General features: G+C 39.8%; 1 protein-coding gene across 2 annotated transcripts in view; it reads left to right on the top strand.

The window, feature by feature from the left end:
- NEB (nebulin) overlaps positions 1-19,837 on the top strand; it is a 223,643-nt gene that overhangs the window by 20,072 nt on the left and 183,734 nt on the right. For both annotated transcript variants that reach the window (XM_011987847.1, XM_011987846.1), the window contains exons 11-24: positions 5,070-5,174; positions 5,843-5,950; positions 8,586-8,702; positions 11,172-11,276; positions 11,364-11,471; positions 11,569-11,673; positions 12,135-12,233; positions 13,198-13,302; positions 14,243-14,350; positions 14,444-14,557; positions 16,511-16,612; positions 16,707-16,814; positions 16,905-17,009; positions 18,058-18,156. In XM_011987847.1, the coding sequence (XP_011843237.1) occupies positions 5,070-5,174; positions 5,843-5,950; positions 8,586-8,702; positions 11,172-11,276; positions 11,364-11,471; positions 11,569-11,673; positions 12,135-12,233; positions 13,198-13,302; positions 14,243-14,350; positions 14,444-14,557; positions 16,511-16,612; positions 16,707-16,814; positions 16,905-17,009; positions 18,058-18,156 (1,488 nt within the window). The remainder of the gene's footprint in view (positions 1-5,069; positions 5,175-5,842; positions 5,951-8,585; positions 8,703-11,171; positions 11,277-11,363; positions 11,472-11,568; positions 11,674-12,134; positions 12,234-13,197; positions 13,303-14,242; positions 14,351-14,443; positions 14,558-16,510; positions 16,613-16,706; positions 16,815-16,904; positions 17,010-18,057; positions 18,157-19,837) is intronic.

The following is a 19,837-nucleotide window of genomic DNA, read 5'->3' as shown; positions in this document are numbered from 1 at the left end:
TTTCCCACATGTTTCTTTCTACATTTAAAAATGTGGCTGTAAGAATGACTTGCATTATATATGCATTGGATGGCACCATTCTAGGTGAGCAACGTGACAATGTTGGGTACTTTGAAAGCATTGCCAAAACAGGCTTTGCCCTGTGGAGTACTAATATGAGCTAAGGGGAGGGTGGCTGTGGAAAAAGGTCACTGGATTTGGCCGTGGTGATGTTATTTATTCCCAGTCTTAACCCAGATTTCTGAGTTCTTAATGACTATTGTGCATCCAAAGTAATAGTTGTGTTGGGGAGAAATGCTTGTGATTGGTAGAAGTCCACCCAACCACAAACCATCCAACAAGGGAGGCACAGGGCTGCCAAGAGTGACTTACTCTAGTACTGTCTTCCCTCCTCACTCTCAAGATGCATTGGCCCATGTTGCAGCAGCAGCATATCCTCTTTCTCCCTAAAATAGGATAAAAATCTCCTTTATCTACCCTAGAACTTAAAGTATATAAAAAAATATTTTTTTGAAAAAACCTCCTTTATGTACTCACTCGCATGCATTTAAACTCAATATCCCCTTGTTGAATCGTGTCTCCCAGATCCATCTGTTGGTGCCAAGGGGCCCTCCTTGGCCCACTGAAGGTTGGCTGAAAAATCAGCTTGCAAAAGGCAGATTAACTGGAGAAACTGCATACAAATTTATTTAATGTGTACACACGGGAGCCTTCAGAATGAAGCCCCAGCTCCCCAGGGATGCAGAAGCTTATATACCATCTTGAGGCTACAGAAAGACTATGAGCTTGGATCCCGGCAAAACAGGTTATGGAGAGTGGGGAGAAGAGGAATTCTGTTGAAGGGCAAGAAATGATTACTAGGGAGAATTCGATGGGTTTGAAGAACATACAATAGTCTGGGGTGAAGTCTGTTGGCCCACAAAGCAAACAATGGTTTATGACAGGAGCCTGTCCAGGTTTGTTGACAGACTTGTCTTCCTTCCTGCACTATAGGTTCAGTTGAAAACTCAGGGAAGTGGTCAGAGGGAATTGTTTTCTTCTGTGGTAGGTCTGGACCTTAGATAGATAAGGAAATTTGAGCCTGTGCTTTGGGAGAGGTAGAGGATTGAGAGATAGGATGGGGGTGGGGGGGTTGACAGGGAAACAATTTTTCTTCTTAGTGGGTCTATCTGGTCTTTATGTAGAAAGAAGTCTCTTCTAGCTTCCATTAATCTCTAAGGGCCTTTAATTCAAAATACTCATTATACTAGGGAGCCATATTTTGGGGTGGAGTTCTCTGTGCATCCTCACATCCTTTTCTTACAGCTCCCAGTTCAGATGGGAATGATTGCATATCTGCAGTGATTTCACTAATGTTAAGTTCCATTTGCCATCCTTCCTTACTATACCTGTCAGAATCAATTCTCTCACCTTTGTCTTTGGCCAAAACCATCAGCTACATGCTTCCTTCTGTCTCTGCTGTATTTTGTAGCTCTAACATAGATGAACAGGCAGAGTTGTTCATAGAAATAGGCCTTCCAGGTGGGGAAACTATGCACACCATGACCAGCTGAAAGTGGGGACCTGAATGCAACACTGGGAAGTCCCTTTAGTTTCTCTGTACCTGCCTCTCTGCTCCCTTCCAGATCCACAAAAGAAAAAATATGAGATCTCAGGCTGGAATTTCCCACTGATACCAACTGGAGCCTCAATTTTTTTAAAAAATAATCTTTCAGTAACATAATGTTATACAGCATGAAGATACCAGGCCCTTGTCCTCTAAAACCATGGAGATTCTTCTATCACATAGAATTGGGAAGATTTCCATTGATTTCACCAGAAGAGATTTGATTGAGTCAAGCAGGCAGTGTTAGGCCCACTGTAGGCAATAAAAATACAAGCTGGGTTCTTTATACCCTTTCTTCAGGGATAACTTTTCTAAGAATGGAACCATCAGGAGCCCTAGTGCTTAGCTACTCACAGAAAAAGAGAAGGGTAATTAACTGGCTTCATATTCCTTTCCATTTGATAACCACATAAAAATTACAGGTTCAGATGTTGAAAGTACATAATGAAGCCATGTGTTTAAGCAAGACACCAGGGTACCCAGTTTATGGCCCCACGGAAGTCCCCTCAGCTGACCTCTGAGGAGAAGGGAAACAATCTTACTATATCTATGGACACGTGGTCACCCTCTTACCCAGAGAAGGTGTCCCAGAGCTTGTAATTGGCCTGATATACTTTCCTCTGTTAAACAAACCAAAAAAATTCTAGAGAAGTTAAACTGATTCTTTCTTCCAAGTTTCCATTGGTCAACCGCAAATACAACAGAGTTGGAGAGAAAGGTTAGGGGGAAACCTTTCTCTCCAAACTCTGTTGTGTTTGGATGTTGGGAAGGTTGAATGTTGGACCCTGACATGAGTAACCCGTCTCCATGTATTGTACAAAAGCTCTGGCCTCACTCTCAGACTTGCAGAGTGAGACCCCTTGGCTGGGAGAGAGGTATGTGTCCCTGTGGGACCCTCTCTCTATGTACCCCCACAGGGACACATACCTCTCTCTTCCTCTCACTCCTTCACCTATGGACCCTTGTTCTTTCAACTGCTCTCCTACCCACAAATGAGACAGAAGGCCATAACTTCCTAAGTAGCCAACAAGCTCCAGCCTTCTCCTGTGTCATGAAAATCTTCCCAGACTTGGCAGTGCTCAGGAGCGGATTGTGAGAGTTCCAGCTCCACCGTGACCCATTTCAGCTCCTGGATAGGAGGAAATAACATGTTGTAGTCCATGAAGATTTAGAAGGAAGGAAGGACTTTGGATGAGGGGGTTGAGTCATCTTACACTCTTGTTTTGCATCTTGTTTTAATATCTTTTTGAAAACCAGACATCTGTCTCTCACTGTGAGAATTAATCTCCTGCTCAATTATCCTTAACAAATCTACCTATGCAATGCCTGTTTCCTGATAAATGCCCAACATTTAGACCTCATTAAGAATATCTGCTATCTTCTTGACCGGGTGCGGTGGCTCATGCCTGTAATCCCAGCACTTTGGGAGGCCAAGGCAGGTGGATCACCTGAGATCAGGAGTTCAAGACCAGCCTCAACATGGAGAAACTCCCTCTCTACTAAAAATTGCAAAACTTAGCTGGGTGTGGTGGCACGTGCCTGTAATCCCTGCTACTTGGGAGGCTGAGGCAGGAGAATTGCTTAAACCTGGGAGGCGGAGGTTGCGGTGAGCCGAGATCGTGCCATTGCACTCCAGCCTGGACAACAAGAGCAAAACTCCGTCTCAAAAAAAAAAAAAAAGGAAAAGAAAAAAGAATATCTGCTACCTTCTCAACTTTAAATTATATTTCAAAGTTCTCTGGATCTCAGTTTTGGGGATCAGGTGCAATTGCCCCTTGCCAGTCCCAAGGTTTTTCTCCTTTGACAACAAGCAGGAGGTAGGGTCATGTCCCTCCAAAAAATGATGCATTAGGAGATCCTAACCTGAGGTATGTGTACATCAAGAACCTCTGAAGTTACTTTGTGAGCATTTTATAGCTTTCTCAATTTCTTGAAGAGGTCTGTCTCCAAAAAAAGATTAGAAACATTTCTATAAGTAGTCTTTGCAAATCCAAAAATCAATGTTATTGACTTATGTTCTTTAAATCTTCAAAAAGGAGTGCAGCAGGTCAATCAATCAGCAGTATAACACAAATCTTACCTCAGCAAAGATTTCCATTGAAGAATTGTTCCCTCCCCGCACATACAATTTTCTTTCTTACAGAATTTCTTTCTGTTATGATGATGACAATAGTAATAGCTATTATTATTATTACAGTTGTTATACCCTATATTTGCTTAGCACTGTGGGGTTTACAAAGCACTCTTCAGCGAATGATCTTATTAAACTTCCCAGCAGGTTTCTCTGTAAATATTATTGCCAGCACTTGTGGCTGAGAAAACAATCAAACATTTGGTCAAGACAAAGTCAAATCTTGGTCCCAGAGATTGAACCCACACCCAGGACTCTAAAATTTCTAGCTATGAAAACCAGTTGGCTATTTATTTGCATATTAACCTTTTTAGAAGAAAGGAAATTAAGCATTTGAGTGAGGGCTAAGCTTCCTTTAACCCACGCTTGTTAACTCTGCACATCACTCACCTTTAGGTCTTCTGGTAAAGGTATACCAGAAAGACACTTTCTTTTTCCTTAAAGGGTATGATGGGGATATAGGCATATGCCAGTGCCTTGAGGCCCATTAGTTATGTCTGTTAACACATTTTTATAAGCCATGGATGGAGAAATGCTCTAACTCAGCTTGGGCTCTAGCTCATGGACCCAGGTGTGGCGTTGGCTTGGTTAATTCTATTCCAAGAACACGTAAGCCAAGGTATTTCAAGACCACATATCATGGTCTCAGTTTAGTGTAGTTGAACAAACATTTATAATGTAACTTTTGCATGCTACATTTTGTATCATCGGGTTCTGAGGATATGAAAGTGAAGAAGACATACCATGTCTCTCTTCCAGGAGCTTACAGCCTGGGATTCAGATGCAGTGGGATTTGGGAGTCAGATGGGGCAATAATTCAATTTTTGAATTACTTTCCAGTTCCTATTAAATTTAACTCTGAACTCGAAGGTCTATTTATTAGCCTGCAGGTTGAATTTTATTGCGGTCGTTTCTTTCTGGATAACTAGGAGTTTTGGTAAAGCTTAGAAATTAATGGCTAAGTTAATTTGGCATAGAAATCTCAGGTTGATATGTTGTATTGTAACTCTGAAATATAAATAGAGGATGACTGCTGACTCTATTTCTTTAAATATCAGGGGATATCTGCAACTTCTGAACGAATGAAGTCCCCAAACTCAGCAAGGGGAGGGGGCGTTAGTACCCTCTTTCTCCATTCTCTATCCCCATCACCCAACTTTCTGGTTGGGTAAATTGACACTACATTGGAAGATTTTTTTTAAAGACATTTATTAAGGACCTAAGAATGGCTTGCTGAAGATATTTTTAAAGTTAATCATTATTCCTTAATTTGCTGTCTTATTTGTCAATTCATGAGTTATGCTTGTCTTATTTTCTTTTTCTTTTTTCTAGCAAAAATACAAAGAAGACTATGAAAATAAAATCAAAGGCAAATGGAGTGAGACACCTTGCTTTGAAGTTGCAAACGCCAGAATGAATGCTGATAACATCAGTACAGTAAGTGGGAAGGGATGGCCGATCGGTCTGTCGTCCCGGGAGGGAGACCCCTTTCCTTAGTGACTTCTAGCCACCTGCCCTACCTGAAGGGTTGCAGGACACTGAGGCCCCTCTTCTTGGGACAAGACCTGGTGCAGAGTTCCTGTTAGGAAAGAAATTTCACAAACTCTCTTTCCTTTTGAGAAATGTTATTTGGCCAAATACCATTATTTCTACCTCAATTTTTACAACACATTACGGTGAGACCCCCTTACCGAATGCAAAGTGCGGTTAGTACAAGTTAAAGGGATCCTTTTTAATTATTCTTTGCCTGAGGAGCCAAACTGTACAGTTATGAAATTGATTAATTTAGTATCTCCTCCCTGGAAAACATGTCTATTGTTTTTCTTTTCTTTTAAGTTTCCTGCTCCTGGCCCTTAAGAGCTCTTTCTTGGTAGCCAAGCAAAGCCTTTCTAATTCTGTTTTTAGCCTATTTTAATTGTTCTAAATCTCTGTTAAGTTGCTAATCATTTTTGCAATGGTACCATGTTCTCTAATTGTAATCTGACCAGCCTACACCAAGGACTGGGTGGCTTTGTGTAACTTTTCCAAATCCCTGTGTCTTCTCATGGAAATTCTTGCATAGTTCATTTCCACAGCAGTTCTTCACCTTGTCTAATGTCTTACAGAGGAAATACCAGGAAGATTTTGAAAACATGAAAGACCAGATCTACTTCATGCAGACTGAAACACCGGAGTATAAAATGAATAAAAAAGCTGGTGTGGCAGCTAGCAAGGTACAAGGAAACCATCCCATTTATCTTGATGGTTTGAGTGTGGGTGGATTTCTTATAACTTTGGCTCTTGCATATAATTAGTAAAAAAGGGGAGGGTGGTTCTTGGGGGAGCTATCAGGGTTGAGACCAGTGGATGTGAGGCATTTGAAAAAGAGTAGAATTGAAACAACAAGAACAACAACAAAAGTACTTTGGAATTATAATGGGGCTATTAAAAATGTTTTGCCATGTATGAGCATTAATAACATCGAATTACCATCTTCAGTATTTCCCAGAGTAATTTATTATTTGCCTAAGGAACCAGACTGTACATTTATCAATTTGATTTAGTGTCTTCTCACTGGAAGGACCTTTTGCTGTTTAGAAGGAGAAAGATTGTAATCTTAGAGAGCAGGACTTCCCCCAGGAAGAGGCAATCGGCGGCCTTATACGAAGATAAGCAATCATACATGCAACACTATCGTTATTTATCTTATTTTCCCACTGACTATGGAAAACCTGGTCGCAGGTTCATAAATCCATGGATATTTCCATATGCTCTATTGAGTGAGTTTGGTGAATGACCTGGGTCCTTGGCATTCTGAAGCATGATGGTCACTAAAGAGAGCAAAAACTTCAAAGCCAAACACACTTGGTTCTAATTCTGGCCTTGGCTGTGCTGGAGAAAGCAGGATTACATCACTTAGAAGGCTATTACAGCATCCACGTGTAAGACAGTGGTGTTTTGGACCAGGAGGGTAGCAGGGCAGGTGATGAGAAGTATTTTGAAAGCACAGCTGACTTGATTTGCCAATGGATTGGATGACACGGGTTTTGGTCTAAGCAATTAGATGAATGGGGTTTCCCTTTATTGAGACAGGGAAGACTATGGAAGAAGTTGGTAATTTTTGTGAAGGACAGACAGGAGCTCATCTTCAGATATGGTAGATCTGAGATGCCTTTTAGACATCCACATGGAAGTATCAGTGATCATTTGACTACATGAGCCTGAAGTTTCAGGGGAGATATATGGAAAGTTGTATAAACTGGGGTGTCGTCAGCGTACAGAGAGTGTTTCATGCCATGAGTCTGGAGAGCATTAAGGGAGTGAGTGTAAACAGAAAACTTTAGGGGCTGAACTCTGGGGTCCTTCCATGGGAACATATATGTGAGATGAGGGAGAAGCAAAATCAGGAGAGGGCCATGCGTTGGGAAGCAAGTGAAGGTGGAGGAGAGTCATCAACTGCGTCAAATGTCTCTGAAATGGATTTACCAATGTCTGGTCTCTGGTGACCTCAACAAGAGCAATTTGGTGGAGTCTGCTTGGAGAAGATTCATGAGTGAATGAAAAGAGGGAAATTGAAGCTAGAAGTATATTCAACTCTTTCTAAGTATTTTCCTGGTAAGAAAAGAAGAAAATGGGCAAGTAGCTGATGAAAAACTGGGTAAAGTGGGACTTTTTAAGATACGAAACAAAAACATCATGTTGATGGAAATAATCCAGTAGAGAGGGAAGATTTGGTGATGTTGGAATGGGGAAGAATGTCTGGAGTGATATCCTAGAGTATGTGGAAGGGGAAGAGATCTGGTGCTCAAGAGGAGGGGATGGCTTTGCCACAAGCCCTGACAGTTCTTCTGTATAACAGGGGAGAAGGCTGCATATCCCAGATGTGGGTACGGTTTGTGAGTCTGCTTTCTGGTTGTTTCCATTTTTCAAGGAAACAGATAATTCTCTAAGACGAAAAGTGATCTGAGTCTCTCATTCCTACAGCATACCCTTGTGAAGCTCTGTGGAGGCTGTGGGGTGGATGCCTCTGTACTTCCCTTGAGTATCTCTTGTCTTGATACCAGATTGCCTTTGTTTTCTGAGATTCGTAAGTGGTAGATTTATCTAGGATTCCTTGAACTTCTGTGGTTGTATTGCCTGAATAAAGGGCTTACACTAAGGATCATGGTGGGAACCAGGATCAGTTTCTTGTTCTAATCCCTGTGGACAGGCTCCTGATAGGGACTTGTGAACCCTGCCTTCCCTATTCTCCCCCAGCACCCCTCAACATGCTGCTTCTGCCATAGCTGGAATTAAAGGTGCAAATAGGAAGGGCAGAAGGAAAAGCAAGGCTCTTTCTCCTTGCTCCTACCTCCTCCTCCTCCTTGTAAATTGAATACATGTGTGCTCCACACACAGTTGCAGGTGAGGCTTAAAAGGGTGGATTGCTGGTACTTCCAGCTTCCTTTCTTTAGGAGCGTGTTGGCAGATAGGTAGCTGGGGGTTAAGAGCTGAGTGAAGGTTCTACAGCAGCAGGTATCTGGGACATCTTGCACGGTGACTATTTGGATTTCTTTCTCTCTCCTATTATTTCTGTGTCTCTCTCTTTGAGGGCAAGGACCATGTGTCCTTTCTTATATTCTGTCCCCAAGCCAGACACAGAATTGACACCCTATGGATAATTTTGAATGAATAAATGAATGGGAAGAAAAAGCATCCTGGAAATGTATGCAGTTTCTCTGCTGCTGTTATGCGTTACTATGAGTATTTTGTTTATAACATGTCAAGCTGCCATTTTTAATTGATTTGTGGAAGTATGTCATATCCATAATAGAGACGGGACAAAAATAACCCATAGAGTTACTTCATCATTTTATTTCACTCCTACAGGTAAAATACAAAGAAGACTATGAAAAGAATAAAGGAAAAGCAGATTATAATGTGCTTCCTGCTTCAGAGAACCCACTGCTTAAGCAGCTGAAGGCGGCAGGAGATGCCCTAAGTGATGTAAGTATATTTTTGTCAAAACGTGTTTTTAAACCTTAGCTGCAAAAGAGATGAAAATTTTCTCCTTTAATGACTAAATGCATATATAACTTTGCAAATAACGTTAAGGTTATGGAGTGGTAGGTTCATTGGAACTATGTAACCACAGAAGGGCATAGTACAATGTGCCTTAATGTTTGTGGTTCTGTGGGGTTAATTCAATGGGCAGGGAAATTCTCATTTGCTTATGAGCTCCGGCTCCTGGGCCTCCACATTGCAGGTGTGTTGTGATTTTAACAGAAGCAAGAAACTTTCAAAGATAGATCTGGGCCCCAGAAACCATCATTTGCCAACAACAGAACTTAAAAGATGGCCCCCTAAGTCTTCACAGGACTTTGTAATTGTGCAGTTATTAAGAGCCCAACTAAGCTGTTCAATTTGAAGCATATTAAGCAAATGAGACTGGGCTTGGGATTAAAAGACTAACAGCCTGAGAGAGAAGGAAAGAGATTGAATATGTGATGATTTGAGTTTATCTCTTATGGTTAGGTTTGCATTAAGCTTTCCTAACATTTGTGGATTTTATGTAGCTGTCTGTGTGGGTTAGTTATCTTTTCTTTGTCCCTTGAACTAAGCAGCATAGGAAATATGTGTGTGTGGTTGGGGAGCGGGTGGGGAAAAGTGGCAAGTGAGAGGGTATAAATAGATCTGTCCAAATAGCTCTGCTGGGAAATCAATGCAAAGCACGTTTGCTTTCTTTTAAAAAACCATTTTATTTCAGTCATTTTTCGGGCACAGGTGGTTTTTGGTTACGTGGAAAAGTTCTTTAGTGTTGATTGCTGAGATTTTGGTGCACCCATCACCTAAGCAGTGACACCTGAGACACTATCACGTAGTCTTTTCTCCCTCACTCCCACCCCAACATTCCACTCAAGTTCCCAAAGTCCCTTATATCATTCTTCTGCCTTTGTGTCCTCATAGCTTAGCTCCCACTTATAAGTGAGAACAGACGTTATTTGGTTTTTCATTCCTGAGTTACTTCATTTAGAATAATGGCCTCCAGCTCCATTCAAGTTGCTTCAAAAGACGTTATTTCATTCTTTTTTATGGCTGAGTAGCGTTCCATGCTGTATATATACCACATTTTCTTTATCTGTTGGTTGATGGGCCCTTAGGTTTATAGCAGCACAATTGTGAATTATGCTGCTATAAACATGCTTGTGCATGTGTCTTTTTCATATGATTTCTTTTCCTTTGGGTAGATACCCAGTAGTGGGATTGCTGGATTGAATGGTAGTTCTATTTGCAGTTCTTTAAGGAATCTCCATACTGTTTTCCACGGTGGCTGTACTAATTTACGTTCCCACCGTAGTGTAAAAGCAGTTTAAAGCAGTTTTGCTCTCTAACTGAAAAACATCCTTATTAAACATCTAAAAGACCAAGTTCCAATCTCCCTTGTTGATAAAGACAGGAATATAAAAATATTAAATGTGAATAGCATCATTTACATTTTGAAAAAAGTGACAATAATTTGCTTTATCAGCCACATATTTAAAACTAATCATTGCTTCCTGTTGTTCAAGCTAAAGGTAAATCCTGGCAGAGAAGAGGAGTTAGTAATAACTCATAGTACCAGTTCGTGTGTGTGTGTGTGTGTGTGTGTATATGTGTGTATATATATATATTAAAAAATCTTATTTTGAAGGCTAAATGTGTAATAAGATATTTTTTATAGGTATAGGAGAAAGAGAGATTGTGTATTTCTCACCTTACATAACTTTTTCATGAAGGTTTGTTTTAAAAAATTAAACAACTTGCAACTGCTCAAAACCTCCGTGTTTGCTGTGGTACTAGCCGTGAGGAAAGAGCTTGAGACAGAGAGGGCAGCAGTTCAGAAATACACAAGAATCTCTGCTACTCGGGGGGCGTGGTCAGAGGTGGCATGTTGGTCTCTTAGTTTTTTGAGTTTGGAATGTACGAAACTTAGGCTTTATAATAATTGCTAATAGAACAGTCTTATAATTCATGACACTGTGTGTTCAATTGTCAGGTTTTTTTCTTTTTGTTTTGTTTTGAGACGGAGTCTCGCATTGTCGCCCGAGCTGGAGTGCAGTGGCGCCATCTCGGCTCACTGCAACCTCCGCCTCCCGGGTTCAAGCGATTCTCCTGCCTCAGCCTCCCGAGTAGCTGGGATTACAGGTGCATGACACCAAGACAAGGTAATTTTTTGTATTTTTAGTAGAGAGAGGGTTTCACTTTGCTGGCTAGGCTTGTCTCAAACTCCTAACCTCGTGATCCCCCCGTCTCAGCCTCCCAAAGTACTGGGATTACAGGCGTGAGCCACCGTGCCCGGCCTCGATTGTCAGTTTTTAAGACAGTTGACAGGCGATATCTTTTCTTCATCTTTTGTTTAGTGTTAGAAAATGTAAGTGTTATAATCAGCGTGGGAGTGACAGCAATCTACTTTAACTGATTTTTTTTCTTCGACAGAAACTATACAAGGAAAACTATGAAAAGACAAAGGCAAAGAGCATAAATTACTGCGAGACCCCCAAATTCAAGCTCGATACCGTTCTGCAGAACTTCAGCAGTGATGTGAGCAATCTTACTGTCACTCCTTCTGTTAAAAAACAGAACCCATTTTTTCACCAATTAATAAATGAAATGTGTTTTATCTTGCAGAAGAAATATAAAGATTCCTACTTAAAAAATATTTTGGGACATTATGTAGGCAGCTTCGAGGATCCCTACCATTCACACTGCATGAGAGTCACAGCTCAAAACAGTGATGTAAGTTCTAAGATGATTGTTTGACTTTCCAAATAACATTTTTCTTAGGGCATGAATACAATGGCTGCATCTTATGCCTGATTTCTTCTCCTCGTAGAAAAACTACAAAGCAGAATATGAAGAAGACAGAGGCAAAGGCTTCTTCCCTCAGACCATAACTCAAGAATATGAAGCAATTAAGAAACTAGATCAGTGTAAAGATGTAAGTCTGTAGTCTGAACTTTGAATGTGACTGCCTTCCATAGCATCTAGTGGTCAGGATATGTTTAAAATGTTGACACCTTTTCAAATAAAATAAAATTTATTTATAAATAAATAAAATAAAATTTATTTTCAACTAAATAAATTTCATTTCATTGCGAGAAATGAAATCTGTTTTGTAGTAAACATGCTGTTTTCCCCTTGTTGGCATCGCTACATTTTAAAAGGTAATTCTAGCTCATTTTCCCAAAGAAGAGTTATCAGAAACCTGAAGATACAGGAAAGTTTCTCATACGGATGTAAGAGCACTTCTCAAACTACAGTCTAGCTAGAAAAAAAAATACTTTATTAACTACAAATTGCTTTGCTTTGTGGGGCATGAGGTTCTATTTGCTTGGCCTATGGGCCACCTTGGATCTGATAGGTGATACTGCTAAACCAAATGCCTTTGCTTCCCCACAGCACACCTACAAAGTCCATCCAGATAAGACAAAATTCACCCAAGTTACCGACTCTCCTGTTCTGCTACAAGCCCAAGTCAATTCCAAACAACTGAGTGATGTAAGTTCCTCTAACTACCCAGGACACCCAATTATGAGGGATAACATTTCATAACTCTATACGTAAAATCCAATGACTTATCAAGTTTATCCAAAAGGCTGAGTAAGTATTAGCAAGTTTAAACAGTATGTATTTGTATAAACACATATTTCTGCATCTTCTTGGGTGGATAACATTTACAGTGAAACGATTCTGTGAAGGAAACAAACGTAGCTGAAAGCTATGGAAAGAATGTGAGTTCTAGAGTCAGACAAAACTGCCTTCAAATGTTAGCTCTGTCATTGATGTCTGGGTGGCCAAAGATTTAACCCCCCTCTGCCCGATATTTCTCTTGTATAATTTGTGGCTGTTTTGAAGAGTCAGTGAGGGAAGACATGTGCACTGCACATACTCCGGCCAACAGCAGGTATTCAGTACATGAGTTTCTCTCTCCCTAGTAAGTTTCTGGAAATTGGAATCTCTGAGACAAATTTTATTATATGAGCTTTAAGTGTGGATTTCCAAAGTTGTGTTGAACTAAATATAAAAGTAACCTTAGTAGATTTATGGCCAGAAATGAAGGCTCCAATTAGAGCCTCAAAAGCCCTGATGTCTGTGAAAGGACTCTTAATCAGATGAAAGGAAAGTGGCTCTGGTATGTGAGCATTGACAGTGACAAGAGAGACAGGGCGAGGCCCCTCTCAGAACCTACAGGGTCAATTGTGCTACGCAGGGAGGGGAACATGTTTGACAGAGCCACCTCATTCCCTTAGGGTCCTACCATGGTGACAGATGTGATAATAGCTGTCAAGTGTCCCGCACACAGGTTCAGTAATGCAGGTGGCCTACCCAAGCTCTAGATGTCTCTTCTGATCTCAACGGTGCTGACATTTACTTTACAAAATGTACCACACAAGAATTTTTGTATTCTGGAACAATTATTTTGAACTAATTGGTTCTCTCTCTCTCTCTCTGTCTGTCATAGTTAAATTACAAAGCAAAACATGAAAGTGAAAAGTTCAAGTGCCATATCCCTCCTGATACTCCTGCTCTTATCCAGCACAAAGTCAATGCCTATAACCTGAGTGATGTAAGTTCCTCATGCCCTGTACCACATGATGTACTGACAACCTGTGCTTTTATTTTTGAACTGCTTCATTACAATTCAATGAATGGGATTAATGTTAAAAATGGGAAGACCTGTTAACATTTGTGTCATGTTCCTATGCCTCTGCCAATATAACTCAATTCACCTTACAAAATGTGTGTAGCAATCTTAAAGTAGTTTCATGCAATTAGATGATCATAATATAGTATTGTAACCAGCCCTCAGAATGCTACCTCTCATGTATGCTTAATTGCAATTTTAATGGTAGATCTTTTAGCCATATATTCATCTAAATTATACTATAATTCCTTTATTCCCTGGGCTTATAATGTCCCTTATTTCACACAAATGATACTTATTTCTACACGTATGAGAACGTTCATGAATAAAGATATAGGGGATTGAAAGGGCAGAAGTCCAGATATCCATTTCTGTCCTTCATTTTTCAAACTTAATTTTATAAAAAAGTTAAATTATCCTTGGGGTTTTCAATTTCTTCAATAATTCTATAAATGAGTACTAAGATAATCTGGCATCAATGAGTATTGAAATGATTTATGAAATAACCTTTGCAGAGAACTTAGAGGTCAAATGATGCCTTTATATCATAGAAAAGTAAGTTAACTGTAGAATATTTGTGCTACTCTATAAAACATTCAGTGTTAGGAATCAAATATTAGTATAATAGCTAGAATTAAATTAATTTGATAAAAATTTCTCATGGGGAGTAGAGAAGCCCAATCTTGGAGAATTAATAGCTCCAGCTTGAGAAGAAATGTTTAAAATATGCATGATTTCCTAGACAATATAAAGGGCCCATTTATTTTGTATTAAGACAAGGTGTTTAGTTACCCATTAGTCTTTAAAGGTCATGACATGTGTATCACTTTTGCCAATTCCTTTGCTGAATTTTTCTGTCCAGAATCTTTATAAGCAAGACTGGGAGAAGAGCAAAGCCAAGAAGTTTGACATTAAAGTGGACGCCATTCCCCTGTTGGCAGCCAAAGCCAACACCAAGAACACCAGTGATGTGAGTGTGGCCTGGGGATCTGGGGACCTGGACAGGGTGGCCTCGGGGACATGTCCTGGTGAGTGGGATCTGGCACGTGTGATGTCTTTGCAGGTGATGTACAAGAAAGACTATGAAAAAAACAAAGGGAAAATGATTGGAGCCCTCAGCATTAATGACGATCCCAAGATGCTGCACTCCTTGAAGGTGGCCAAAAACCAGAGTGACGTGAGTGTCTTTGTAATTCACCCCTATTTTCAGATGTAACCACAAAGTTGCTGTTTAATATAACCTTGGATGGACATTAGCCTAACTGAAATCTCAGATCCAGGATGACAGATCACACGTGAAAGCTTCACCCAGGTGATAAAAGAAGATGAACTTCCTTATTCTTGTTGATGCCTTTGATGCCAGTGAATATTCCAAAAGTTTCCTTAATCTCCTTAATGCCTTCTGTTTTATTAGGAGGAAAAATATTCTGACAATATCATTGTTCTTATTGTTTTTCCTAGAAATGAGCTTAATATGTTTAAGTATAGGTACATGTGCATGTATATATTCACCCAATGCCCTGAACTGATTAAGGTACTTTGCAAAAATATAGAGAGAGAGAAAAATGAAAAGAAGTAAGGAAATTAGTTGAAGGTCAAAGTAAGAAAAACTACATAAGACATAAACTCAAAAGCAAAGCATTTTATTTTAAGAAATTTATAGAATATTGATCTTATTTTAAAGACTTCAACATACTTATTAAAAATAAAATATGACCCACCAATCCCATTACTGGGTATATACCCCAAGGAATATAAATCATTCTATTATAAAGATGTGTGAACAAATATGTTCATTGCAGCACTATTCACAATAGCAAAGACAAGGAATCAACAGTGATAGATTAGATAAAGAAAATGTGATACAGATACACCATGGAATACTATGCAGCCGTAAAATGGAATCAGATCATGTCCTTTGCAGGGACATGGATGGAGCTGGAAGCCATTATCCTCAGCAAACTAACACAGGAACAGAAAATCAAATACCTCATGTTCTTACTTATATGTGGGAGTTGAACGTTGAGAACACATGGATATATGGGGGGTACAACACACACTGTTGGAGGTTGGGGGTGCAGGAGGAGGGAGAGCATCAGGAAGAATAGCTAATGGATACTGGACTTAATTCCTAGATGATGGGATGATCTGTGCACACACTCACCTATGTAACAAACCTGCAATCCTGCACATGTACAACTGAACTTAAAAGTTGGAAATAGAACAAAAAAATAAAAAATAAGATAAAACTCTTCACAGAAATTGCTTTCCTAATTCCTAGCAAAAAAGAAATACAGACAAATAATATTTTCATTTATATTGCTCTAAAGAAAACTGTTAGGTCTTAATGATAAAAGCCAGCTTCCAGAAGTGTTACAAAATGCGTTTTCACCCAGTGCTCAAAGGAATACTCTTCCAGGACTGTGCTTAATTATCTAAGGTTCACCTTATACCTTTTACCTCATTTTGCATCAATTCTCAGACTCGTTTTTCTTTTTCTTTCTTTCTTTTTTTATTTTTTGAGACAGAATCTCGCTCTGTCGTCCAGGCTGGGGTGCAGTGTCATGATCTCGGCTCACTGCAATCTCTGCTTCCCAGGTTCAAATTATTCTCCTGCCTCAGCCTCCCAAGTAGCTGGGATTACAGGCATGCGCCATCATGCACAGCTAATTTTTGTGTTTTTAGTAGAGATGGGGTTTTACCACGTTGGCCAGGCTGGTGTCGAACTCCTGGGCTTGAGTGATCCACCCACCTTGGCCTCCCAAAGTGCTGTGATGACAGTCATGAGCCACTGCACCTAGCCAAACTCATTTTTCTTTAAACATATTCAGATGAATTATTTTAAGACAAAAACTTACTTAAATAGCAGCATTGGTGTCCTTTAAGTTATTCAGTCTGAAAAAATATTAGGACAAGTAACATACACATCTTTATGATTATTAGCAGATGAGATTATATAAGGCATGAGCCTCTACCACATCTATCCTGCTTTTCTGCTTTGTGGAAAATTGATGGTGAGAAAACATACATTTTGCCCCTTCAGTTAAAGCGTAGCAATGACATGAATGGCTGTTACTTTTTGAGATATATTTTTCTTTCTTTTTGGTTTAATTTCTTTTTCCTTTAACAGAGATTATACAAGGAAAACTACGAGAAGACAAAGGCAAAGAGTATGAACTACTGCGAGACCCCAAAATATCAACTTGATACACAGTTGAAGAACTTCAGTGAGGTTGGAAAAGCCACGGTTACCTCTCGGGTTGGAGGGCTTTCCTACTGTTCGACAAATGACTGTTAACTTGAATTACATTTGTTTTATTTTTCAGGCTAAATATAAAGACTTATATGTAAAGAATATTTTGGGACATTATGTAGGCAGCTTTGAGGACCCATATCACACACACTGCATGAAAGTTGCAGCTCAAAACAGTGACGTAAGTTTGAAGACAATGGTTCATGCCTCACAGTGACATTGTTCGAGAGCTATAACAATCATGATCTATTTTTGGTTTTTCTCATTACAGAAAAGTTACAAAGCAGAATATGAAGAAGATAAAGGAAAGTGCTATTTCCCTCAGACAATAACACAAGAATATGAAGCAATCAAGAAGCTGGACCAGTGTAAAGATGTAAGTTATCTGCCCTGAATTATTGAAATTGGGCTTGGGATTCTTGTGACATCTAGTGGTAAATTTAGCAGGAGTTTAATGGTAATATCTAGTGATTAGAAGGAGATAATTACACCTAACATTTTGGTTTTGGGGTGGAACCGGGGAACACAATAATTATGATGAGGAAGGCGATTTGTTACAAAATAATTTCAGATTTTATAGATCTTAACTTCCATTAGTTTATATGTACATGAATTTGGGGCAAAAGAAGGACATGCAGGTTTGAGATAGGTGTTCATTATTTAACAAATTCACGTGAGAAGCCGTCCTGGGCCAGGCACTTTCCTTGGTGCTGAGAAAGACAGGGAAAAAGCCGGCAACCTCTTGAGCTCCCACTTAGTGGAGGAGACAATAAACAAAGGAAGGAGCACAGAAATAAGAAAGATGTCAAGCGATGATAAGAAAACTAAAATAGGATGATGATACAGAATTAAAATAGGACAATGTGTGAGAGAGTGACCGGATGGGCATCTTAGGTTGGGTGGTCACGGAAGATCTAAAACAGGCATGACCTGCCAGGCCAAGGTCAGCGGAGGAGCAGCAGGGAAGAATGGCCTAAGGAGAGAACAAGCTCAGTATTTAAGGAATTGAAAGGATGGGGTGGCTGAAATGTACTGGGGAGGAGGGCAGTAGTAAGAGGTGAAATGGCTGGAGATGAAGGAGGGGATGGATTCTGCAGGGATCATAAGCCGACGTGCAATTGAGACTGAATACCAAGTTCACTAAAGAGTCACTGTAAGGCTTCAGCAGGGGAAGGCTAATCTGGTTGCTGAGTTGCTGTAGGCAGACCAGAGGCAACTTGGGAGGTGGCGATCAAAGGAAAAAGAGAGAGAGAGACAGAGAAGTGAGAATGTAAACACATCAACTAAATTTTCAGGAACAAAATAGACTTCATTTTGACCTGGAACCATTTTTTATGTTAGCGTATGTACAACCAAGAATATATTAATACATTATAATGTATAAATACATTATAAATTTCATTTAAGAACATCTTCTTTTCTAGCATACCTACAAAGTTCATCCAGATAAGACCAAGTTCACAGCAGTCACTGATACTCCTGTAATGTTGCAAGCCCAACTCAACACGAAACAGCTTAGTGATGTAAGTGCTTTGATTTATGCAAGCGTGGGTGACCCAGAGTGCTTTGCTCATTTAAAATGTAAGCATTTACATGCTTAATCTTTATGGGCTTAACTACCATCCCAATATTATTATTTTTCAAGATTTGTTTAATAAAACACAAATGAGGCTGCTAGACTGAATTGTAGCCTGAGGAAAGTCGTGTTAGACAATAATAAAAATAAATATTTTTTAATAACTCACTGATTTTTAGTGGGACTATCTTATTCATTAGGATCTGTCACATGCACACTAAAACTCCATGCCAACTTAAATAAACAGTGACAACAGAAGCATCTATTTGTGTAGGACAAGGCAAATATTTCCTATTCTTGAATTTGCTAACAAAGACTTTACAAAAAGAAAGGGCGCAGTAACAAGACAGACGTCGAACAATGACAAGAAAACTAATATAGAATGATGCCACAGAATTTAAGTGGGATGACATCAAAGAAAGAACTGGATGGGCACTTTAGATTGAGTGGTCAAAGAAAGTCTAAGACAAGCATGGTCCAGTCATGCCAAGATCAGGGGGAAAGCAGCAGTGCTTCTCAGACATCCACATTCATGCAATCACCTGCTGACCCTGTTGAAGTACAGATTCTGATTCAGTAGATCTGGGGGACTCCATATTCCGACTTTCTAATAAGCTCCTAGGTGATGCTGATGCTGTGATTGGTAGGCTACTCTTTGAACAGCAAGATGCTAACATAGCTAAGTCCTAGAGAGTAGTACACCCTTCTCAAGATAGGAAAGTGAAAGATACAGTGTGTCCTACTATAAAATGTTTTAATGACACAAATTAGCTCATACCCAATTAGTAAAGAGGAGAATCGCATCAGTATAACCCAGAAGTCATTTCAGCTCATGTGCCACTTTTCCGAGCATCTTAATATTTTGTGTTCCAGTAAAGAACAGTTAAACACTAACATCACTGATCTAGCTGAACTCAGCAAGCTGCAGAGAAATATAGTGCTGTATGTGGTCACAGTCACTATCAATCACTCTTCCTATTGGCTTAGGTAGGCAATGGACTCTGCCTTGGAATTATTTCTTGTATAGTTCTCAGTCTTGTGCATTTTTGCCTTTGGCTCCAAAATTAAACAGTCTCATCCGTTCTTTACACTCAATTCCTTACACCTAATGTCACATTTTAAAACATTTAAATAAAGTTCTGTGTTTAATATTTTAAGTAAGAATTCACAACCAGGTGCAGTGGCTCATGCCTGTGATCCCAGCACTTTGGGAGGCCGAGGCAGGCAGATTACTTGAGCCTAGGAGTTTGAAACCAGCCTGGGCAACATGGCAAAACCCCATCTCTACAAAAATATTTTAAAAATTAGCTGAGTATGGTGGCACATGCCTGTAGTCTCAGCTACTCAGGAGGCTGAGGTGGGGGGATCTCTTGAACCTTGGAGGTGGAGGTTGCAATGAGCCGAGATTGTGTCACTGCACTCCAGCCTGGGTGATGGAGCCAGACCCTGTCTCAAAAATAATAATCATAATAATAACAATTTACATGTCTTTTTAACTGTGCTAACATTTTGTTTACAACTGTTATTGTTTTTGTTAGTGCTTTAATTGCAGGAGTTCATATTCTGCAGACACAGCCTAGCAGTGTAGATCAGAAATGTGTTCCCATGTATATAACAGAATCTATGCA

The sequence above is a fragment of the Mandrillus leucophaeus genome, unplaced genomic scaffold (assembly GCF_000951045.1).
Source record: "Mandrillus leucophaeus isolate KB7577 unplaced genomic scaffold, Mleu.le_1.0 Scaffold318, whole genome shotgun sequence".
Taxonomy (NCBI): Eukaryota; Metazoa; Chordata; class Mammalia; order Primates; family Cercopithecidae; genus Mandrillus; species Mandrillus leucophaeus.
The sequence above is the reverse complement of the archived record's forward strand: the minus strand, read 5'-3'. Positions and strand labels throughout refer to the sequence as shown.